The 25,895-nt window shown below is 37.7% G+C and overlaps 1 protein-coding gene across 1 annotated transcript; it reads left to right on the forward strand.

The window, feature by feature from the left end:
- The first annotated feature begins 1,359 nt into the window (after positions 1-1,359).
- LOC131998881 (thymosin beta-10-like) lies at positions 1,360-1,522 on the forward strand. Its single transcript, XM_059371321.1, has one exon. It carries the CDS (start codon positions 1,372-1,374, stop codon positions 1,483-1,485), a length of 114 nt encoding a protein of 37 aa, XP_059227304.1. The 5' UTR covers positions 1,360-1,371; the 3' UTR covers positions 1,486-1,522.
- Positions 1,523-25,895: the final 24,373 nt, after the last annotated feature.

Consider the following 25,895-nt stretch of genomic DNA (forward strand, 5'->3'; position numbering starts at 1 on the left):
AAATGCAACTTTTATTAAGAATACAATTGGGCTCACCATCTAAGATTCTGATATTAATTCCAACGTGTGTGCTCTTTCCCCAAACCAAACATACGACGGCTTCTATAACGACCCTCCCACTAGGCCAGATCTTGAAGGAGGGGACCAAGCAGGGGTGGGTGTGGAGAGCGTCCAGTGAATGGCGCCTACTTGACGTCATCCGGGCGTGACCAGAGGCTCTAGCGCGACTGGGGGGCAGGAGTGCAACTCAGGACAAACCACAAGAGCGATGGCCGAATAAGATGGATGAAAGAACCAACCAAAAGAGAGTAAGCACAGCGTCAAGTGGGAAAAGCCAGCCCCCAGCTCTAGAGGGTCTTCTGGGAGAAAGTGGTTTGAATCCTATTTGACTCCCTTTTTTTTTTTTTTTTTGAAGATTTTATTTATTTGACAGAGATCACAAGTGGGCAGAGAGGCAGGCAGAGAGAGAAAGGGGAGGAAGCAGGCTCCCCGCTGAGCAGAGAGCCCGACATGGGGCTCCATCCCAGGACCCTGAGATCATGACCTGAGCCCAAGGCAGAGGCTTTAACCCACTGAGCCACCCAGGCGCCCCTTTGACTCCCATTTTTTTTTTTTTCTAAAGATTTTATTTATTTATTTATTTGTCAGAGAGCGAGCGAGCGAGAGCGAGCACAGGCAGACAGAGTGGAAGGCAGAGTCAGAGGGAGAAGCAGGCTCCCTGCGGAGCAAGGAGCCCGATGTGGGACTCGATCCCCGGACGCTGGGATCATGACCTGAGCTGAAGGCAGCTGCTCAACCAACTGAGCCACCCAGGCGTCCCCTGACTCCCATTTTAAAATGAAAAAAATCAGGTGTAAATGCTAAGCTGGATTGGAAACTGGACCACAGACATGAGGTGGAATTGTTTCGGGCAAACTGTAAAGTCCCTCCAGCTTATTTATATAGAATCGTGGCTATACAGATCACGACTGAGAGTCACTCTGGGAAAGGATGTCCTTCATAACTCATCACTTATTAATTCCTTCTACTTACTTAAATCCAATGTATGCACAGATGTATAAATACAGATGCAGTATTTTTATAGGAAAGAAACAAACAGGTCTCTTGCTGCAGCCATGCGAGTGGGAGCACCAGGCGCTGGCTCGGGGCGGAACTCCAGGGATCGCTTGAAGAAAATGGCAGAAAACTTCAGCTCGGGTCATGATCCCAGGGTCCTGGGCTCGAGCCCCACATCCGGCTCTCTGCTTAGCAGGGGGCCTGCTTCTTTCTCTCTCTCTGCCTGCCTCTCTGCCTACTTGTGATCTCTGTCTGTCAAATAAGTAAACAAAATTAAAAAAGAAAGAAAGAAAGAAAGTGGCAGACAAGTCGGACATGGGGGAAATCGCCGGCTTTGATAAGGCCAAGCTGAAGAAAACGGAGACGCGGGAGAACACCCTGCCGACCAAAGAGACCATTGAGCAGGAGAAGCGGCGTGAAATTTCCTAAGAACCCGGAGGATTCCCTGCCCGCTTCATCTTCGAGACACCCCCGTCGTGATGTGGAGGAAGAAGAGCCCCCTGCAAGATGGACACGAGGACAAGCTGCACTGTGAACCCAGGCACCCTGTGCCGACGCCACCGGCCTGCGGGTCTTTGAGGAGACCCCCCCCCCCCAATCGGGCTGCCAAATTCTCCGGTTTGCCCTGGGATATTATAGCAAATTATTTGTATGTTTCATGAAAATAAAACACACCTTGTGGCAAAAAAAAAAAAAAAAAAAGAAAAAAAAGAAAGAAACAAACAAACAAAAATTGCCGTGTAAAAGTATGTATGGAGAGCAAGAGAGAAACTGGGAAAACCAATAATAGGTTAAAGGAGCCTGCCAAGAAGGCAGAGGATGGATTACTGTATCAAAAATAGTTTACCGTTCCAAAGTACACCCAAGCCCCTTGAATACTTCCAAACTACTTATAGTTATAACTAAGTGATTTGCTTAACACATTTATTAGTATTAACCTAAATCCATCTTAAATTTTACATATCTCTTTCATAGGTAAGTTATTATCAGTGATTCTTGGGAATGTGAATTAGTTGAAGCTGATTGTGTTGCCTCAGATCTACCATACCTCACCTGCTGAGTGAGGACCTGAGATGATTTTTGAATTAAGTAGTAGGCAATAAAATAATACTTTAAATTTGGGTTTCTTTTAAAGATATAATTTACTTGAGAGGAAGAGTGAGCGAGTGAGAGCACGAGCAGGGGGAGAGGCAGAGGGAGAGAGAGAAGCAGACTCCAGCTGAGCTGGGAGCCAGATGGAAGAGGACTCCATCCCAGGATCTGAGACCAGGACCTGAGCCAAAGGCAGAGGCTTACCCAGCTGAGACACCCAGGTGCCCCTTAAATTGGGGCTTGTATTTACTGTACCAGAATGAACGGGGGGGGGGGGGGCTTGGGGAATTTTGTTTTTGTTTTCTTTTAAAGGATAATTATCTATTTTAAGATTTACTGGGGACTGGCAGTAAAGGTGTGCTATAATTCCTATGACTACTGAAAAAAAATAGAATTTGACAATCTGATTAATCCAATTTGTGGGCCTGAATCTTTTAAAAGAGCTGCTTGGTGAATAATCAAGGAAATTGTCACATTGAAATATTTCTAGTACACTATTAAAAAATTGTTATATTCTTATATCAAGTAAGATCAATAGCTGGTCTCTCCCACTTGTTTATGGCCTTATTTGGCCGTTATATTACGGGCACCCCCCCATGCACACATACACATATACACACACACATACCCACACCCCTAATATATGATATATACAATGCATGTAAGTATTTGTTATGTCAATATCACATAATATATTCTGAAAGCACTGTCCAAAAACCAATATTTCACCTCATGTGGCAACTTTGGAGATTTTAATTCCTTGACTGGACAAGTATACTAACTTGATAATGTAGAAATGATCTAAATGATACATCATGACTGAACTGGAGATATATTTATAGTTCTTATACGGTCTGCAGTCATCAGAGTCTCTCTCCATTTCAATTTCCTAAAGGCAAAAAAAAAAAAAAAATTATATCTTTGGGAAACAGGGCCAGAAGTTAAAACGAAATGTGTTTATTTGTGTCTTTTCTCAAAACTTAGCTGAAAACAACAGATTTCTCTCAAACTGTTTAAAACGATCACCATTCTGCTGCCTCTTTCCCAGTAGTTGTATTTTTCATCCTCCCACCCCAAAAATGCACGCGTGGAAATATACAATTATGTGGACCTCTTCATTCTTAACAAGTTTCTTCTCTCTTTAATAGTTTTTGATCATGTTCATCCCAAGCCCATGTATCAATTTTTCCCTAACCAAGAAAGGTATTCTCTTATGCCATCCTCTACGTGCCCTGCATAAATATTCCCACAAAGAAAGTGACCTGTTAATTATGAGTGATTGCTTTTCCCATCCCAGGGTGACTGAAGAATAATTTCAACTAAGTATTCATAGTCAGGGATCATCAAGTGATTGCTCTCCAGATTAATCTCCCCGGGCCCAAGTGCTGCCTGGTTGTAGCCTGAACATGGCATTGCATTATATCTGTGCTATTCAGCCCAAATAAGAAGACCTTATTTGCTAAACCATTTTAATTCCTTCTGCACAATTTAATTATGCTTCAGTGCAAAACCACCTGTGACCTTGGGTTTAGTAATGAAATCCACTCCCTAGTCAACACTACAGAGAGTAGTCTGTTGATAAAGATGGTGCAAAATAAGAATCTTAAACATTGCTCATAACTGGAGAAACAATCTTTTTGACTTGTTCTCTTTTAGTTTGCTCACAGGCATTTGGCTGTTTTTAAAGGAGAGTTTGTATAAGAAGTACCTTCACTGGAAGATTTGAATGAAATTCAAAATGACTTATAGCTGTTTCAGTGAGAAAACAGGGAAATGTCAGTTGTTTTTTTGTTTGTTTGTTTGTTTTTTTTTTCCTGGACTCTCTGAACCATGGGGCATTTAAAAAAAAAATAGTCTTTAATTTCTGTCCCTGAGAACTAAAATACAAACATATAATGTGTAAATAAATGCTACTTTTGTATAATTCTGGGTCATTTGATAGTCAATTATTAATTAAAGGTGCTACTTAGTTTATAATGATGCTTTCAGAACCCACTTGATTTGGCAAGTTCTGCTTGATGAAGGTATGGAATACTGATTAGAAAAAGTCATGGGGGGTGGCACCTGGGTGGCTCAGTCAGTTAACCGTCTGCCCTCTGCTCAGGTCATGATCTCAGGTGAGGTTCAGCCTCACATCAGGCTCCCTACACAGAAGAGAGTCTGTCTCTCCCTTTCCTTCTGCCCCTCCCCCACCTCACCACACTCATCCTCTCTCTCTTGCTCCCTCTCTAGCTCTCTCAAATAAATAAATAAAATCTTTTAAAAAGAAATAGGCACTGGGAATTTTTAGGTTCTTAAACATATACATTTTAATAGATCACCTTTGGATTGGCCATTATGGTTCATGTTAACATCTTTTATATGTCCTATTCCCCAGCTTTTCTTCTCTGGGCCTTGTGATTTTTCCTCCAAATAATGTTCCCTTCCACACAATCCATTTACTATTCTAGCCACTAGCATGAACACCACATGGTCTTACCTGTAAGATGCATGCTAGTCCATTTTGCTGATTTTTAAGATTAAGCACATTTATTTTGTCATATTTTAATGTCTTTGATAACTGGCTATCTTACAGTCAGTAGCATCTATCATTGCTTTTGGCCAGGTGGCGTTACAGTGTAACTGTCAGGACTGTGTTTGGATAAACATGGTCATAGCTATTCATGTGATCCTTTCTTTTACATCCAAATTAGAATAATGAAACATTTTTTAATTGAGCTGTAATTAATAGACAACATTATGTAAGTTTCAGTGTATAACATAATAATTCAATACATGTAAATATTATAAAGTGGGGCATCTGGGTGGCTAAGTTTGTTAAGTGTCTGCTTTCAGCTTAGATCATGATTCTAGGGTCCTGGGATCAAGCCCCATGTCGGGCCCTCTGCTAAGTGGGAGCCTGCTTCTCCCTCTCCTTCTGCCACTCCCCCTGCTTGTTCTCTTTGTCTATTTCTCTCTGTCTCTCTCTCTCTGTCAAATAAATAAATTATTAAAAATAAAATGATCACTATAAGAAGACTCGTTAACATCCATCAACACACAGTTACAATTTTCTTTCTTGTTATGAGAAGTTTTAAGATCCTCCTCTTAGCAACCTTCAAATATAGAATACAGTAGGGGCGCCTGGGTGGCTCGGTTGGTTAAGCATTTGACCCATGATTTCAGCTTATGTCATGATCTGTGGGTTGTGAAATGGAGCCCTGAGTAGAGCCCTGCATCAGGCTCAACACTCAACGTGGTGTCTGCTTGAGATTCCCTCTGCCCATCTCCCACTCATAACTTCTCTTTTTCTCTCTCAAATCAATAAAATCTTTTTTTTAAATTCAAATATACAATATAGTAGTATTAACTATAGTTGCCATGTTTTACATTATATCCCTAGGACTCATTTCTAACTAGAAGTTTGTACCTTTTGACCATTTCCACCCATGTTGCCTACCTCTCACCCTTCATCCCTAGCAGTTGCCAATCTGTTCTCCATATCTCTGAGTCCTTTTCTGTATTTTATTTTAAGTTTCACATATAAATGAAATCACATGGCATTTCTCTTTCTCTGTCTCATGTACTTCGCTGCATAATGCCCTCAACGTCCACCCATGTTGTTGCAAATATACGTAAATAACATTTTCTTTATCTGTTTACTCACTCACACATCCCTGGGCACTTGAGTTGTTTCCATGTCTTGGCTAGTATAAATAATGCTTCAGTAAACATGGGGATACAGATATCGTTTTGAATTAGTATCTTCATTTTCTTTGGAGAAACACCCCAGAAGTGGAATTGCTGGTCATATGGTAGTTCTATTTTTATTTTTTTTGAGGAACCTCCATACTGTTTTCCATAGTGGCTATACCATTTTACATTCCAACAGTGTATGGACGAGGGTTCCCTTTTCTCCACATCTCTGTCAATACCTATTATTTCTTGTCTTTTTTGATAGTAGCCATTCTAACAGGAGTGAGGGGGTAACTCATTATGGTTTTGATTTGCATTTCATTAAAGAGTAGTGATGTTAACATCTTTTGATGTACCTGTTGGCAATGTGTATGTCTTTTTTACATCCAAAAGGGTATAAAGGAGCTTTTTAAAAATATATAATGTTAAAAAGAGATAACAATACACAGGGTTGTAGTTTAATTATTAACATTTTACCTTTTAGGAATGCATAAAATAATAATGTGTCTTACACAAGCATAATTTAAAGATCTTGCAGGTTTGATTGCAGACCACTGCAATAAAGCAAATACCACAATAAAGCAAGTCAAATAAGTTTTTTTGTTTCCCAATGTATATAAAAGGCGTGTCATACTATACTCTAACCTATTATGTGCGCAACGGGATTATGTCTCAAAAAACAATGTACAGACGTACAGACCTTAATGAAAAATACCTTATTACTAAAAAAAATCTGAGGTTTCAGTGAATTATAATAGCTGAACACATATTACCATAACAAATACAATAATAATGCATAGGCCAAAAATACTGTAAGAATTTCTAAAATATGCACAGATACGAAGTGAACAAATACTATTACAAAAATGATCCCAATAGACTTGCTCCGTATGGGGTTGCTTCAAACCTTCAACTTGTAAAAAACAGTATCTGCAAAGCACAATGAAGTGAAGTATGCCTGTACTTAATGATATCATACACTTAATGGAATGTGCTAATTCTATTGTTTCCTCTCCATTAGGCCATCCACCCTCTATCTGACTTCCAGATTGGACCTTTTTTGCATTCTCCATCAGTCCTTTCCAGTTCTTGCAATTGTTTTTCCCCACTTCCTGGTTGTACATAGAAGTATCTGTCCTATCCATGAAGGTTGTCTGTTATATTTGACTTGATACTCTATGACTGACTGTCCTGCATGACTCTTAGTTCAAGAATTATGGAATATGGGGTGCCTTGGTGACTCAGTTGGCTGGGTCTCTGCCTTCAACTTAGGTCATGATCCTGGAGCCCTGGGATCAAGCCCTGTATTAGGCTCCCTGATCCTCAGGAAGCCTGCTTCTCCCTCTCCCTCTGCTGCTCCCTCACTGCTTGAGCTCTCTCTCTGTCTCTGCCAAATAAATAAAATCTTAAAATAAACAAACAAACAAAAAAAGAATCATGGAATAAAACAAAAGAAAGGATCATAAAGTCAATTTAGTGTAACTGCCTAATTTATTATAGTCAAAGATATTGAGGCATTGAGATCATTGGAGTTTAAGTGTTAGTGGCAGGTCTGAGACTGTGTAACCATCTCTTATAAGCCAGATACAATCCCAAAATTAAATGTGGTTCTGACCTACAAGAGTTGATAGAGCTGGAATCTGATAGTATGTTCTCATTTTCTCAAAGCATGATATTTCAAATATACCAAGCCTTCAATGTCTTTGAAAGAGGTTTCATGAGCCAGCTATTGTGCCTCCCTCAGTGTCTGGTTGTATCCTAAATCCACATTGAATGCTTGTTCAGTTGAATTAAACTATCAAACTATCAAAAGTGAAAAAGTCTTTAAAATTACAGGCATGGGTGAAGTTTACAATGCCTTAAACCCTGAACAGCCTTATTTTGGTTGTCAGTCTTCTCAGGCTGTGTGCTTTTCTCTCACCCCCCACCTCCCCAAAATGAATGACAGAGAACCAAGAAGCATAACAAATGAGCTCCTCTATCCTAGCCTGAATATCCACAGACTCTCTGTGGATATTCACAGACACCAGATTCTCTTGATAAGAAAATTGCAACAGTGTAACTTGTTCAAGCATTACAGTCCAATCAATGCCCTTCTTGTTTAGAATAAAAATAGATAATAAAGTTTTTGAAGAATCCAGAGGAGCATCAGTAGTGACTAATTATAATAAGATGTAGAAGAATGGCAAAAAAAAAAAAAAAAAAAAAAAAACAGTGATAATAAAAAGAAAAAAACTCTAAGAGGAAAAACACGGGCATCCCTTATGATCTGTTTAACTAGTCTTTTAAGAACATATATTCAAAGAGAAATAAGATTTTCAAACTAAGATACCAAAAAGGACAAAAGAAATTCATTTCCCCCAACCCTGCTCAATTCCAGCTGAAGGTTAACTCTGCATTAAGATTTAAGTCACGGTTTGAGTTTTACTCTCCTAAAAGTAGAAGTAAGAGCATTGTATGCAGTGATACATTTCTAAGGGGATTACCTAATTCAAAACACTAAAATTTGGCAGTAAGCATAGATCTTGTGGAGGACTAGTCTCATTTATAGGAGTCCATGGACACAGTATGATTTTAGAAGGTCTCTCCCACCAACCAGAAAAAGATGCATCCATGCTTTGAAATTTGCACAGGTGGAATAAGGAGAATTAAGCGAAAATGCAAATATACCAGACCATAATTAATATTAAGTAATAAGCCATCATTAGTATCTCAGAATGATGTCATTCATCAGATAGCTGTTCCAAGGGGATAGCTATGTGATGACACCTTTCTCCACGATATACTCAATAGATAGACTCTCTCAGAAGAGGAATAGAGTGAATGGTGGAAAGACAAAGGGAAGACATGTGAATTGGTAAGAGTAGTTTAGAGCATCAGGAGGATCTTGGACTGGCCTTTTAAGTAACAAAGCCATATGCTAGAAGACTTCTTCATCTCCATTCAGTTTTTTAAACCATGAGATAAACAAGCAAAATGAGATATGTATGATATTTGTGGGTGGGGTATGGAGCTGGAGGGAGTGATGAAGGAAGAGATCATCTCTCTTTGATGAAGAGATGATCATCTCTTTGATGAAGAGATGATCATAGAGATCATCTCTATGATGAAGAAAGAGATCATCTCTTCAGTATCTCTTATTTTAAAGGCACTAATTCCATCAAGAATCTTCACCTTCACAACCTAATTGCCTCCCCAAGGTCCTACCTCCTAATATCATCCAGTTGGGGATTAGGTGTTCAACATGAATTTTGGGAGGACGCAACATTCGGTCCACAGTAGATAGTGATTTTTACCAAGCCAAATTTAAAAGCATTAAACTGATAGACATGACCAGGATGAATTCAAATCAGGAGACACTAGAGGTAAGAATATCAGCATATTACATAGGAAACTAAAATTTTGCTCTTACCTAAGTGACCTCAATTAGCATGACAGGAGAGGATTGATGGGAAAACACAGCTTGATGTGATGACTAAATAATAATTGAAATAATGTGACTATCACTTAGCATTTGTTATTTGTCAGGCATTAAGCTCAACATTTTATACATTTTTAACATTTAAATCTCACACTTTACCAGCTATAATAAGAGTAATGTCAATAATGATATGGATCACCAAAAATTATATGATGCTTAATAAGTGACAGACATTATTCTAAACACTTCAGATAAGTCCTGAAAACAACTTTATGAAGGAGGAAATATTAATATTCCCATTTTAGAGTTTACAAAAGTGAGGTACAGAGAGGATTATATAAGTAGTTTTATCTCTATTTCATAGATGAAGAATCAGGGCTTAAACAGATGAAATGATTAACCTCAGATCAATCATTTGACAAGTGACAGCTCAATAATTTGAATCCCAGTCTAATTTCAAAGCTGTTCTTTTTCTTTTTCATGGAGAAAATAAACATTATAAAAAGTTAACAAGGTACTCATCTTTATTATATTTTTAATCTGATTTCACATATGTTTCTGTGCATAACTGGCTACATTACTTTGAAGTCCTGGTTTCGTAACACAGCCTCAGGTATATAAGTGATCAACAAGATATCATTTTATTTGTTTTTCATACAAGCTTGACATAAGCCACTTATAGCTGACAAGATTCCTTAAAACACTGCCAGAGACCCAGTTGGCTTTCATTTTTTTTTTTGCTCTGGTAGTCTAAACAGGAAGGATTATTAGGTCTGAGATGGTTACTCTGTTTCCATCCATAACCCTTGCATGTCAACCAGCAGGCAAGTGGAAAGATTAGGGCATGCATTCTTTATTTAAAGACAGTTCAGAAATTACATATATACTTCCATTTTACCCCATAATCAGAATTTAAGTAACACCCTTATATCTGGTTGCAAGGGAGACCAGGAAATATCTTTAGAGAGGCTTCCCTTTTCAAGGAAAACGGTATAGGAGCATTTGGGGGAAAACTAGGAGCTTTTGCTACATTTTCTGTCATTAATTCAGTGTTTAGCTTATCCCACTGCTTCTAATTTAATTATTAGTTTTGTAATCACCTTGTTTCATCTATAATTTGCTTCTTTAGCTATACAATCTCACTTTTCATCTCTGTTTTAGTTTTCTTGGTCTGCTGTAACAAATTACTATAAACTTGGTGGCTTAAAATAACAGAAACTAATTCTCTGGCAGTTCCAGAGGCCAGAAGTCTGAAATCAAGTTCTCCACAAGATTGGTTCCTTCTGGAGAGTCTAAGAGAGAATCCCTCCCATGCGTCTCCCCTGGCTTTTGCTGGTAAATGGCAATCCTTGGATCCCTTGGCTTATAGTTGAATACACCCCTCGTCCGCTTTCATCTTCTCCTGGTCTTCTCTCCCATTTTTCTGTAACTGCATCTCCTGTGTCTCTATGTCTTCTTTTCAGTCTCTTATAAGGAATTGGTCATTCAATTTAGGATCTACTGTGATTCAGAGTGATCTCATCTGAGAGCTTTAATCATAAATGCAACAACCCTTATTCCAAATAAGTCCACATTCTGAGGATCTAGGGGAACATATCTTTGGGAGCCACAACCCAGTCCATTATGATATCATTTTGTTGTTTTATTACTTTTTTGAATTTTGGGTTTATTAAATTTATGTTTCCATTAACTTTTTCTATGGCATAAATCATTCCTTGGAAATTTGCACCTTAATTCTTGCATTATATGTTATTTTAGATTGCATTTTCATATAAGTTTTCATGCTATTTTTCTTCCTTCCTCTCTTTCTCTCTCTCTCGCTCTCTTTTTATTTTTTTAATTTGGTTGTTTATAGGTCAATTTTTTATTTCAACTTTTTCTTTTCTTTTTTGATAATGGGGAAGAAAACATATACTTGCATGGTTACTATGTGATTCTTTTTCCATCTTACTTTATCCAATATGTCTTTGTCCAGACCTTCTGCTAGTTTTGACATAATGTGAATGATTTATCTCTCTTTACCTCTTTGTCTCTCTTCCTAAATATCAGAATAGGAGCCTGTTGTTCCTTCTCCAAGCATTTCATATTCTGACATTACTTATCTGAGGATGTGGAGGAGGAGGAGGAAATAACAAATAAAGTTATAAATACAATAAAGTTGTATAAATTATTTAATAGAATATTTGGCCTCTCTCCTCTCTTATGAGGTGTTACAAAGGTCCTGTACCAGAGTTCTCATCAACTGGGAGGAGGGTAAATTCTGATTATCCTTTGCTAAAGCTTCAGAGTGTTTTGTCCAGTTCAGATCATGGAGACTTCATCATAGCACTAACATCTTTATGGGATCTTCTGGTTCAAAATTTTTCAGAAACTCATGCGTATTTTCCCTCTACGCACAGAAGTGCTTCAGACAAACTCCCTGGCCCACAATACATTGGGCATTGCTCAGGAATTGGGTTTGATTTGCCTCCCTGCTGCCTCCAAGATCAGCATCTTGAAGCAGCAGGAAATTTCATGTGCTTCTTGCTGATTACATAGTACTTTACATAGGATTTCCCATGGGACTTGGTCCTACAGGCAGACCCAAGCATGTGTGGCCTTTTAGAACTCATTGGGTCAAACCCAAGGAAGCCTTCCCTAACCAGACCTCCAAATTGTGTTAACATGAAGGACTAACCCCATGGTGTGAGGCTTTTGTGCTCTGCTTGGCTCCACCAAGAAACCAGGAGGAGGAAATGCAGAAAACCCACTAAATTTGCTTTCTCATACTTAGTGGCATTTGTAAGAATTCTTAGTATTTACTGTAATGGCTTGTGGGTCAAAGAAGTGTGCCTAAATTCCATGCCAAAATCCTAAATCTGTCTCCATCTCTGTCCTTTCCTGTCTCTCTTGATATATAAATGTGCATGTGATATATCTATGTATGGTTGTGTCCCTTTCTTTGATTGCTAAGGATGATTTGTTTAACATTAAAAAAAATGTTTATGTTGATTTCATCAGTTATTATGAGAATACTTTGATTTTCCATCACTACATAATCTATTGCCCTCACTCTTTCTCTTAGTTCATGTTTGATGGTCATGATCCAGAGGGGGAAGAGATAACTGGAATCAAATGGATGATCTCCTTAACACTTTGTTACAAACCCCAGAGCAATCAAAAAGCCTTTCTAGAGTTGAGTTCACCTCCTTTGACATACATATGTTTTCCCAGAAAACATTCATTGGTATTTTCTATTTCCTATTTCTGTTTTCTGAGACCAAGTCATGGTATAAAAGTAACTGGTGAGTTCAAAGTTCTTAATATCAGTTCATGTTTACAAAGACCCTTCTCCAGACATTAATTCAACATTTTCTGTAAAATATAAGTTAAAAATAATATTGCTGACAAGTAAAAACATAATATCTTCTTAATGCTGAGTATGATTGAAGCTGTAGAATTATCCAAGTTATGTTGCTGCCTTATTATCATCATGGACACTTATGGCATAACAAAAACTATTTCAAGGAAACTTAAGGAAGTGTGGCTAAGTATACAGATTATAAACCAAATTGGGCAAGTAAATATATGGTAAGTTAATAAATATGATTTAAAATATATATAAAGTTAATAACTTCACTTTATAAGGGTAGAGGATGAAGCCAACTTTTCAATAACATATAGGCTAAAGTATAATAGCATAAAATACCCAGAAGATAAAAGAAGAAAAATTATGATGAGTTTGACTTTCAACTGAAATTCAATGGTTTTGAAATTTTAAGAGGGAAGAAGTCATCAACACATGTTTGAGGAAGAGAATTTGAATTTCATGTAGGTCAGTATTTGGTTAAGCAAAGTGGAAATGGAAGGCACCCAGCCTTTAACCTACCTAAGAAGGTCAAACTTTGCATTCAATTGGATCAACTTTTCCAGGTTATCAAAGTGTATTTGGATTCTTTCCCAATCCTTGGAAGGTTACCTTAAAATATAAATATATGAAAATAATGTGCATATAGCTTCTTGCTGAAGTTCTGCACTGATATCTTCCTCAGGGAATTACAGCTTCTTTAATTACAAGTGCCTCAAATGTCCTCAGATTCTCTAGACTTGAAAAGATAAAGATAATAAACTCACTCAAACTACAAAATAAAGGTCTCTAAATAATAAACCTTCTAAAGCAGCACAGATTCAAAGAAAATCTTAACCCCAGGAATAAATTAGAAATTTGGAGTCCATTAAGACAGTAAGAAGATAACTTGGGTGAGAAGATATTCTGAACTTGTTAGAAAACACACACAATTTCAAAGGTAATTATGTTCTACTCCCCCCACCTCACCCTCCATCTCCCCACCCTAAGTAAAAGACTCTATGGAGTCTTTGTTCTTAGGACTTTAGGACTAAGTCTGGGGAACAGAGCAGAGTAGTGGGTAAGAACCTGGGTTATAGCATTTGATACACTGGGTCAAATGCAGGGCGTACAACTAAATAACCAGATGTCCTTGGTTAATCGGCTCCCCTGGAACTCTGTCTGTTTCCTCAGAGGTAAACTGATACTGTAATATTATCTGCCTCTTGGAGGTGTTGTAAGGATAACATTTGGCAGATAAAGTTAAGTGTTTTTGTGTGGAGCCAGACATATACTAAGCACTCTACAGGAATCAGCTGTTATTTTCATTAAGGTATTTAAATTGTTCACTGCTACATCTTTGAGACATTCCTGCTTGGTAGATTTTGCTTATGGTTAAGTTTCCACCATGTTACCTTAATGAGAAAATACTGGCTGCCAGAGGGTAGATCTAAAGAGTTGAGAGTAGTTTAAAAAAGTATTAAAGTCAAATGTGTTAAACATCCAATCACACTTAGCTTCTACGATAAACATCCTATCAACTTAGATATTACTCAGGGGACCCAAAAAAGGAATTAATCCAGAAATAAATTCTTTTTTTTTTCTTTTGGGAAATAAGTTTTAATAATAGAATTCTTCAGAGTTACCAAATCACTTTTCCTTTTTTATTATGGTCCTTTATTCTACTTTTGAAATTTGCATATATTTATTAAAAAAAGACCACAACTCAGGATATAATTTAACAAGCAAAGTTTTTGGGTAGGAAAAATGTGCAGAGAAATCAGTTATGGAAGATTCTCGATTTGGCACCACAGGATGGGATATAGCAAACATGAATCTATGAAGGCAATCTGTTTCAGTGTTTGTCAGGAAAATGAACTCTGGGCAGAAAATTAGGGCCAGGAGCTTTAGTGACAATTTGCTGCTGAGAGAAAAAAAAAACATTGCAGGGTTAGATTAAAGGAAGAAATCATGATTCTATAGGACAGCACTTCCTACTCAGAAGGGATTTATCGAGTGCTATTTCCCTCAGGGTATCTGCTGTAGCATGCATTCTGAACAGAGCCATCCTTAACCAAACTCTGAATGTCATAGGACACCAGCTCCTCTTGCCATTCCTCACAGTATGTTTGGCCTGCCACCGTTCTCTGACAAGACCATGCTCTCCAACTGGAAGGGACCCATTCGCTCTGAATTAAGGACTGGGCCTATGCTACCGAGGAAGTGTTGACCTTGTAACCAAAGGATAAAAATGAACGCAGATAGAAGAAAAACATGAACACACAAAAAAATCGTTCCAATGGTATCAGTTCCCAGTTTGTTAAAAAACAAACAAACAAACAACAACGACAAAAATACCAAAGCCTGCTGGTTTGAAAACTTCTGGGGATCCTCTAGGTGAAATATGAAACTGGACTCCATGAAATGCCCCCCCCCCACCCCTGCCGAAGTGGAGGACAGGGAGAGAGCAAAGGAAGAAGCTAGCCAATCTAGGTTGGTGGGTGGCAGTTTTCATAAGCAACGGGAGCTTACTTATTATATAGACTTACTTATTATATTTATTATACAGACTATACAGACTTGGCAGCAAGATGCCTGAATCCCCACACCCACTTTCTTACACATCGATAGAGTCCATACCTGGGTTTAGTCATGTATACCACGCAGCCATTCGCAACTCCACATCACTATCTCAAGGCCATGTCCTTGGAGCAGCCTCTGGGAGCAGGAAGTCAAGTGAAATCCATATTTCCAGGACAGGGGAGGAGTTGAAGAATTTCTGATTGACTGGGTCCAGCTCACAGGTCTTCTTGATGACCTCTCCACTAACAACACAAAAAGTAGGACAAAGAGAAGTGTTATTTTGGTATTCCTTCTATCCTATTGTTTAATTTCTTCTGATTATAATTATCCATGTATATCAGAGGTATTACAACTGTTGGATTTTCTTTAACAGCATGATTTCGGGGAAGGTGAATTATCTCAACTACAACAATGGAATCCACATCAGAAACAACAAGTCCTGGCTAAGGGGAAGAGAGTGGCTACTTCTTGTAACAACCAGTGAGTTGAATATCACAGCTCTCAGCTTGCGTGGTCTGTGCTTTGTTTTGTGTACGGACGAATGATGAAAGGGTGAGAATAAGTAACAACAACTCTATCCCTATTATAAGAAAAAGACTTGCCTCTTGAAAAAAAAGGAATATGTTCAGACAATGAACATGCTTTGAGATGTTTAGGTTTTTAACCTAAAAAGACACTTTTGTTCATGAAATTCCTGAAGGCAGCTTTGTTTTGCTGCAATGGGTCTAAAACTCTTTTGTTCTAGTACCTTTTTTTAATCATTGAAAACAGTGCTTTTGTCACACGATTTTTACCCACAGCAGGGCAGCCTCTACTCTGATCTTTTCCACTTCTTTGTATATTTTCAAAGCTTAGGAATGCAGGAAAGAACTTGGAGCAATTTGATAGAAATCTCAGTGGATTATCATATTTTATTCAACTCTTCCCATTTCACTTAACAGCAATGACTATAAGATCTTTGTAGTGTAGGTTACTTGGAGGATGCTACTTTCTTTCCTCCCTCTCCCTTCTTTCTATCCAAATTCATCGTTCAACAGATATTTATTGAAAGCCAGGGATGCGCTAGTTGTTGATAATGCAACGTTGAATATAAAAATGATTTTTGGCTATGAGAAAATTCCATATGCTCTTGAAGAAGACAAGTAGATCATGGAACATTAGGGGTAAGAATAAGGTATTGGGGGAATAGAGTAGAGATTATGAGCAGATAGCCCAGTGAGGAGGTTAGGAAGAACTTTTTGGAGGAACTATGTCAAATTTAATTCTTAAAACTTGCATAAGAGGTAGTCAGGTAGCTAAGATGTGCATGGGGACATTTGAGATACTAGCAACAATAAGGATATATACCTAGTTACCTGAGAAACTGTAAACAATGTAACACCATTAGATTGCAAAATTCTATCTAGGGAAAGACAGTGTGTGACTATAGAGATAGGAAGGGCCGGCTCAGAGTCAGGCATACTCACTATGTTAAGGTTCTTGAATTTTACCCTATGTGATATGGAGTGTCAGGGCAATGTTTTAAAAAAGTGCCTTAATATCAAGGCACCTGGGTGGCTCAGTCATTTGAGTGGCTGACTCTTGATTTCAGTTCAGGTCATGATCTCAGGGTACTGAGATTGAGCCCTGCATAGGGCCCCATGATGAGCACAGAGTCTACTGAAGATTGTCTTTCCTTCTCCCTCTGCCCCTCCCCTGCTCATTCTCTCTCTCTACCTAATAAATAAATAAAATCTCTTTTAAAAGTTTTTTTCAAAATTGTCTCAATATCCAAAAGTATTTCTTCTTATTTCCTCCCATATTAATCATTTTTCATTAAGAGAAAACAATTCTATGAATTTGACAAGGCTTTCTATTAATATTTTCCAAACTGATAAAGTGGGCGAGTAGTTTCCCTGTGATATTACTAAATAGGTCCTGGCAACCTCTAAGGGATAGGCAGCTTCTAGGATGGACCCCTCCCTACTGATATCCATGCCTTTGTGTAATTCCCTCCCCTGGAGTATGCCCTGAACTGAGTATCTTTCTCTTAACCAAAATAATACGACAAAAGTGATGAGATAACACTTCCAAGAATAGATTATAAGGGACTGTGACTTCTACATTGCTGTCATTCTTTCAATTACCTTCTCATTTATTGGTTCTGTTGAAACCAAAATTCATGTTGTGAACTTTCCTACTGAGAGACCTATATGGCAAGGAACAGAGAGTAGCCCATGGCTACCAGCCAGCAAAGAACCGAGGCTCTCAGTCCAAAAGCCCTGGGAGTAAGTTGGGAAGTAGTTCGACTCCCGTTGACCCTTGAGGTAATGGCATCTCTGCTTAACATCCTGATGGAAGACTTGTTAGAGATCCAGAGTCAGAAAACCCAGCTTAGCCACGTCAGAGTCTAGCCCCAGATGTGATGAGATAATAAATGTATATTGCTGGAAGCAACTCCATTTTGGGGTGATTTTTTATGTATCAATAGATACATAAAATGTGTATAAATATATATATATTTATATACATTTATGTATATAAATACATAACTTATGTATTTATATACATATATTATGTATGTAATATATGTATAATATGTGTATATGATATGTGTATATTATGTATATGTATATATACATACAATGTATACATAATGTATACATATATACATTATGTATATATGTATATCTATTTACATATACATATATTATATGCATATACATATAATATACATGTATATACATAACATATAATATACACATATATACATATACATATATTATATGTATATGTAAATAAATAGATAACAAATACACATAACAGCAAAAAAACACGTTCCTCTCTCAGCTGACAGTGTTCAAAGGTCTACCAAAATTGCTTTATTCTCTTGGGTTGTATGTCATTTATCCATGCTATGATTGAGAAATGAAGACATAAGAAGCAAACAAAATGAGAAAGAATCAAGAGCACCCTCATCCGTAACATTTTCTTGGACTCCCAGTGGTTGCTTACCTGTGAAAGACCCAAACTTCTTCACCACTGGGAGAAAGGATCGTTGTGGCTCTCAGCGACCTGTCCTCTAACTGGGCATTGCCACACAAAGGCAGCCTCTTTCGGGAGCATATTACCAAGAGGTACCAGTCTTTCCATGTGAATTAATGATTAAATGCCACGATCTTGTTTTATATATGCCTTGCTATAAATGAGGCCGTATTTGACGGAGGTAGAGGAAAGGAGCCAGAAAGAAGGTAGAGATGACATTTGCATCTACATATTTAGCAGGGCCATCTTAGACTGTCTTCCTTGCAACTTTTCTACTTAAATGTAGCTACCGATTCCTGTGGGTGCTTATTCACTTGTCTATTGTTTGCATTTATACATTTGTTGAATATTTAAGAGCTGCTAGGAGTACCTGGGTGGCTCAGTCAGTTAAGTGTCAGATGCTTGTTTTCACCTCAAGTCATGATCTCAGGGTTTTGAGATCAAGCCCCTGGTCAGGCTCCAGGTTCAGCGTGGAGTCTGCTTGAGATTCTCTCTCCTCCCTCTCTGTCCCTCTCCTCTTCTGCCCCTGTTCACTCTCGCTCTTTCTCTCTTTAAAACAAACAAACAAATAAAATCCTTTTAAAAATAGCTAGTATATGAAAATACTTGCTGTTCCAGATACTATGCCAAGTGCATTTCATACATTAATTTGTCTTAATCCTTAGGATCCTTGAGATCCGGTTGATTTTCAGAGATTCTGAGTTAGCTGGTTTTGTGTAGAACCAGCATATCTATATTTCTAACACTATCCCTAGGTGATTCTGATGCCCATTTAATTTCGAGGACTGCTATACTACACTGGTAAGTTTAAAATACTGATATGGAACATGCCTTTTTAGAGGCAAATAGGATTCGTTCAGATGTTTATTTAATACCATTTAGTGAGCATTTGCAAAACGTGCTAAGGTAGGAGTGTACTGATTTAGTACCAGAGTGTTCAACTAAATAGACAAAGGGTTGGTTGTGGTTGTTGGTGACTAGTGGAAGAAGAGACAGTGACAAAGGAAATCAGAGGCAGCATATTGAATCCAAGTAGTAACTCTTCAGGGAGAGAAAAAGAATAAACTAAATATTACAAGCTTCTGAAAAATAATTTGCTACTTTTCAAATATCACATTTCCTTCCTTCAAGAAGTTCTACTTTTTCCCTTAAATTTATTTTTTTGTTTTTAGCACTGGTCAATGATTCCATTTAACTTCACAAATATTTACCGAGAAGTTAGTTAGGGCAACTAATGGTCCTGGTTACTCAGGAAAAACTGTGGAAAAACATCCTGGCTTTCAGCCACTTCTGGTCTAACAGGAAGAAGGTAAGACAAACAGGTAAGTATTAAATATGGGAGAATACCAGAAAGGAGCTAAAAGTTCAGAGCATGTTGCTCTATCAGAGGAAAACCAAATCAGAAACAATGCTCACCTTCCCAATTTGTCCTTAGAATACTTAAATTCTATCCTCATTCAAACAAATTTCTTCTTCCCCATCTTTACCGTCTCAAACTGTTTCCTTTGGGTTGGTGCCGAGTGCTAAAAAAAATCCCATATAACCTTCTGTATCTGACTTCTTGTGCAGACAAGAGTAAGAAAAGTCAAGTAAAAAAATGCATATGTTGTTCTGTCAGCACCAAAACAAGACTGGAGGGTTATCAGGACATTTAAATTTCTCTCTCAGATGACTGAGAGAGTGCAACCAGCTGCACTCAAATTGCATTGAAAATAGATACTTTGCAAATTCTCATCTAAATGAAAGTTTAAATTACCAAAAGCAGTCTGACCGGTTATCTTTGACGAAAGTGGTTTATAATTTGCATATAAACTTCATTTCTTTTTCTAATTATGCTGAATAAAATGCATTCATTTTCTCTGTGATTATAGGCCAGCCATGCCAAACACCTGTGACTGCCACAAATCCTAATTTGATATTTATTTACTTCAAAGCAATCTTATTATCTAAATGATTCAAAGCATCAAAAGGCTTAATTATTGATAGTCAGTTTGATAGGGTTAGCTTCCGTGTCCTTGGGTGAGGGTTTGTGATTGGCTCTTTCCTTTTCAAGCATTACTTGGCTGCAAGAGGCCATATGATTCTGCTATTAAGGGTATGGGAAATCACATTCTTATTTAATTGGAACTAGATTTAGACAGTATCAAAGAGCCAAGATTGACAGCTGCAGTCTGTAGGTTTCCAGGTAAAATGTTTTAAATCCTTATTTATACTTAGTCTTCAAAATAAGCATTGTCTATTATTATATGTATTTCCCAACCCTTTGGAGAAAAGGAACAACTTTCCTTTTCTGTGAAATTTTAGGACTAGCCCAGGATCTGTTGGAAAAACAGGATAACGTTAATACTATTCCAGGGGCAAAAAGCAGGCATCTGACAAGGAAGCCATTGGACAAGGGGTTTGAGGATGGCTGGCTATTGTGTCCAGGCAGTATTGTTTCTATGTTTGCAATTTACAGAAATGGAGGAGATGAGCAGACTAGTTAAATACAAACCTTTGCAAAATTTTATAACTTGCCAATAGGTCCTGTAGGATCAATGCCACACAGCTAGCTCATCATTTCCTAAATAACATTTCATTAGAGCATTGGGTGTGGTGAATGAACAGTGAATTTTGGAAAACTGAAAAAAAAAATTAAATTAAAAAAGAAAGAAATTAGTTGAGCTACTTGAAGCTTCGAGTGGAGTTTTAAAACATTTACCAGAATTTCCTAAAATGTGGACACTCGAGAGTCCTCGAGATCCTTTCAGGGATTCCATGATGTCAAAACTATTTCCATATTACTACTAAAAAGTCATTTGTCTTGAAGTACCTGCGTGGCTCAGCTGGTTAAGCATCTGAATCTTGATATCAGCCCAGGTCTGGATCTCAGAGTCTTGAGTTCAAGCTCCACAGGGAGCCTTCTTAAAAATAAATAAATAAAAATTTTAAATATTAAGCATTTACTTTTTCACTGTCATTCTCTTAAAACCGTTTGGTGGAGTATTCCAGAGGCTACACATTACATGTGTTATTGCAACAGAGTGATTACAGGAGCCAGTAGGAGAATCCAGCTGTTTTCCATTAAGCCAAGCGTTAGAGATTCACAAAAATGTAAAAATAATACCACTCTTCCCACAAATTAGTTTTCTTATAGATATTGTAGATATCTTTATAAAAATACTGTATTTATATTACCATGTAATAAGTTTATTACTTCTTTAAAAAAGAGGTTAATATTTTAAAATATCGTATTGTTTTAATATGGCAAATGTTAATAAACATAATTCATATAAATGAAAGCTTTTCAGTGGTTAATACTTGAGTAGTTTTTGAGAGTATTTAAGAGCCTCTGATTTGTGTAAAGGAATAAATTATACATCTTCTTAAGACATTCATCACTTCGTGACTTTTCATCACTCACATGTTCTTTGACCAAACTCTTAGTTAAGGCCTTCTGTTTGCTGTGCTTTGTATAGCTCCAGTAATAAACAATAAGGAAATAGCTTTCAGAAAGCACACAATCTGGTGTTAGAACTCTACTTGCAAAAAGATAATGAAACTGATATGCTGCCCAGTTGCTGTGGCAACAGAAATGATTAATATGACAAGCTCAGGTTGGAGGAGTCAGGCAGAGCTTGACGGACAACGTCTGGCTTACAGTATTTAACCAACATTAAGCTTCTGTTCCTTCCTTTCATCCTATCATCCACTCCTCCCCACTTCCCAACCCACTTGGTGCTGGATCTCCTAACAAAGACTGTGGATGCCTCATGTATGACTCCATCCATTAGCCTTGCAAGTACTTCCAGCATGTCTTCCTGAAAAGCAAACTTTTAATGAAGGAAAGGCATGGGCATGGGGGACACTGGGTGGGGCGGGAGGGAAAAGACTTACACATTCTGTTGTAGATAAAAGCAGCATCGTCTTGGCGGCCAGTAAATGGCTATGCGCTTAAATCATATTGGAAAAGAAAGAGAGAGGAAAAAAGATGATAATGCTCTTAGGATTTGCAATGGTTGTCAGGCAGATGGGCCGTGGGTTCTACCTATAGCCACAGCCAGATCAATGAAATGCCTTATTTATGCTTGCTCTAAGCTATCACTTGTCAGGGGTGATCGCTTGTAGTGTGCTTCAGAACAGAGGTAACATGAACACAATGTGACACTCAATTAACCACATGTGTCAATCAGGAGAAGCCCAATGGATTCCACTTTGTCAGCAGCCCCACTCCCTGTGTGTGCGTGGGAGACAGAGCCCTTTCATTACTGGCACTTCCTGGAGGCTTCCTGTTTCCAGGCATCATCCAGATCAATTCTGTAGACCTGAACTAATGTTTCAGTACGGAAATCTAAAAGGTGAACCACAGGATTGCATTTATCTTCTCTGCTTGTTATGTGGCTCAGGCCATAATTCAGTGCTGACAGAGGTTCACAAAATAATTCCTCCTTTGCTCTTCTGCCTTAAACTCAGATTTCTCATCCTTCTAACCGAGGGTAATAATGACATTCATTAGCTGAAGGTGATGCTTTTTCGTGGGCTTAGTTTAGCTCCCAGCCCTCAGCTCCTACTCCTTTTCCTCTGGCCAAGACTTGGACATTACTGCATTGGGTAGATTCAGCCTGGTGAAATGAGATATTTTTTTTACTTTTTTCTCTGGGGCCATTTTCTTAAACCCCTAGCTCCTAAGAGCTGGAAGGAAACCCAAACTGCTATCTTGGTCTCTGTATTTGTTCAAAACAATTATTTTGTTAAACGAACAAATGAATCTTAACCATGTCTTACAAAAACACAAGTAAAAAAATAAGGACTTTTAATGTCCAGAGACAAAACTTCCATTACATTTAGGGGTAAAAAAAAAAATTGTTGGGTGTTGTAATGCAGTTTGAACCCCTTTATATCATTTTTTTCACTTATAGGTATATATCTATGTATAGGTAGATATAGATATATGGACATATGTTCACTTTTCTTTGCTGATGACTTCCTCCTTCATCCCGGATTTCCTGATTTACTTCCAGAAATAAAGCTGAAGGGGTTGGTCTGCCTTTACATGTATACAAGTAAATTATAATTCAGGATTATAGGAATTAACATGCATTAGTAAAAGGCAATGCATTTTATAATGATAAGGAGACACATGTCTCTCACTAAATGTTAAAGCAGAAGACACCACAGCATGCAGCAGCTGGGAAAGCACTTCTATGCAGAAGGCAGTCTGTGGTAGTAAAACCAAGAACAAAGGATCTAAGACCATTTCTGTTTGAACGCTGACTCTGCCATGTACGAGGTGTGTGGACTTAGGCAAGTTATTTAGATTCTCTGTGCCTCAATTTTATCTTTATAAAATGGAAATAATGGCATTACCTACCTTGGGGGTTGCTGTGATTAGTATATGAGTGATTGCATTTAGAACACTTATAACAGTGGGAGAACCATTCTAAGTGATACATGTTTTCATTCTCCTTATTACTTTATCCTTTCTGAAATAACCCTGTCATCCAAGGGCTGCTAGCCTCTGGTATCTTATTAACTCTAATTTTATTGCTCAACATTTTTCAACATATTGTCTCTTGATTTGGGGTCGAAGGACATGTCTCTGCAAACCCCGTCCTTTGGTCCCAGTTTTGTGTTATTGGAGTATGCAGTACAGATACGTATCTTCTTCTACATGGTAGGCTTTCAGCCATTTGACTCTAATGATCATGTCACCACTTAGACTTCACTGGTCTGAATTAATCACAGGCACATTTGGCTTTGCGCTCAGGATCTGGAACAGGTTTTCCAAGATTATATCAGAGCTCAGCAACCTTTAGATATGGAATGTAGGCACTTGTTTTTTATTTAAGCTTCCTTGGTCTCTTCATCTATAAAATGGGATAATATATCCTATACTTTATCTTGACAATTCACTGTTAACCCATGAAAAAATGCATATTACACTCCTTGAAGAGGTAGAATGTAACCCCCCACTACTTACGCATAAGCAACACAAAGTAACTTCTTTCCAAAGAGTGCAATATAAAAAGGGGAAAATAAATAAATTTACAGTGGAGAAAAAACTAATAAACATTACCTCAGCCATGTAGGTTAACATCAACAGTGATAACTAATGTTGGTAGTGTTATCCTTGATATGATGTGATGAGTATGGCACTTTACTTCTGTGGTCTTCCTCCCCAGAACCCATAGCCCCAATCTATTTGTGAGAAAAACATCAGATTAATCCCAATGAAGGGTAATTCTTCAAAATACCTGACCAGTACTCCTCAAAACCATCCAAGGCAGCAAAATTAAGGCAAGTCCAAAAAACTGACACAGAAGCTTAAGAAGACATGATGAACAAGTGTATTATAGTACATTAATGGGATATTGATGGGATCTTGAGATAAAAAAAAAAGATTATTACATAAAAACTAAAGAAATGAAAATGAAGTATGGACTTTAGTTAATAATAAATATATTGGTATTGGTTCATTAATTGTGAGAAATGTATCAAATTAATATATGATCCAAATGGTAGAGGAAGCTAGATGCAAGGCATAAGAAAATTCTTTGCACTTTCTTTGCAACTTTTCTATAAATCTAATATGATTCTAAAGTTAAAAGGTGGAAAAATGGTATAAAGTGTCTAAGCATAGCAAAAACCTAATACATGATATTATTTATTATATTTTTATTAGACCTGTTCTCATGTGACATGGATTTCACTTGAGATATACCAAGTTTTGAGAAGAATTGTGTATGTGGACAAGAGGAAGGGACATGTTTGTGAGAGGGGGACTTATTCACAGTCATTGATCAGGATTTCAGGTCTTTGCATTCATTTGGATCCCAAAGGTAATTCTTGATTTGGTACTGTACTCCTCTATCAAATGCTACGGCTTCATAATTTTTTTTCTCTGGGAGATCCCTTGGCTGTCCTCTAAGTATTCTGAATCAAAATCTGAAATTCTAAATTCATAGTAGGATGATAAATGTTATATTAATGTATTAGTGTGAATTTTGGTTCAACGTTGTGTCTAAACTAAAGGAGTACAATTGACCTTAGAGGTACAGTTTGAAATGACGGGCATGTGCTTGCCATCATCAAATACCTGGCTGCTGGTAATAAGCACCAGGTTTATAGGCAGCTTCATAAAGTGGAGGTCTCCATGGCTCTCCTAAAGCAGCCTGTGGTCAAAAGACATTTATGCTACCTGCTGCTACTGCCCTTCCATCTTCTGTAGCTCTCCCCCAAACCTGTTGTACCTCCTAGGACCTGACAATACAGATCTAGGTCTTCACAGTCCACAGATGTCAAAAAATTTCCACATCCTTTTCTCTGCCATGTGAACACTGATCCCTAGCCTGGAATGATCGGAAGCACATCCCTGTACTTTCACTTTTGGAACAATTTAGTTTTCAATCAATAAAAGCAAACATTATAGAGACAAAATTATTTCTTGAAAACCTGTACATTTGGTGACTTCGGTCTAGTTATTCTCAGTATTTGTGGTTCTTTCCTTTGATATTTTATTTTCGCTCTTGAAATTTGGTAATGTTACTACATTACAAAGCCAAGAGAACTATGATATCTTTTCCGTTTTACATAAATGGATCCATGTTCTTTTGACAGTTTTCTGGCTGATGCTGACAGTGTATTTCCCCTCTGAGGAGGTGAGGATACATGATTCTCCATGAACCCCACTTTACAGTGATAGGCTGTCTGTTAATTTTGCGATGTATTCTAGTATTTTAA

This window comes from Mustela nigripes, chromosome 13, assembly GCF_022355385.1.
Source record: "Mustela nigripes isolate SB6536 chromosome 13, MUSNIG.SB6536, whole genome shotgun sequence".
NCBI classification, from domain to species: Eukaryota; Metazoa; Chordata; class Mammalia; order Carnivora; family Mustelidae; genus Mustela; species Mustela nigripes.

Coding starts and splice junctions, on each gene's coding strand:
- LOC131998881 (XM_059371321.1), top strand. CDS start 1,372: ATGGGGGAAATCGCCGGCTTTGATAAGGCCAAGCTGAAGAAAACGGAG.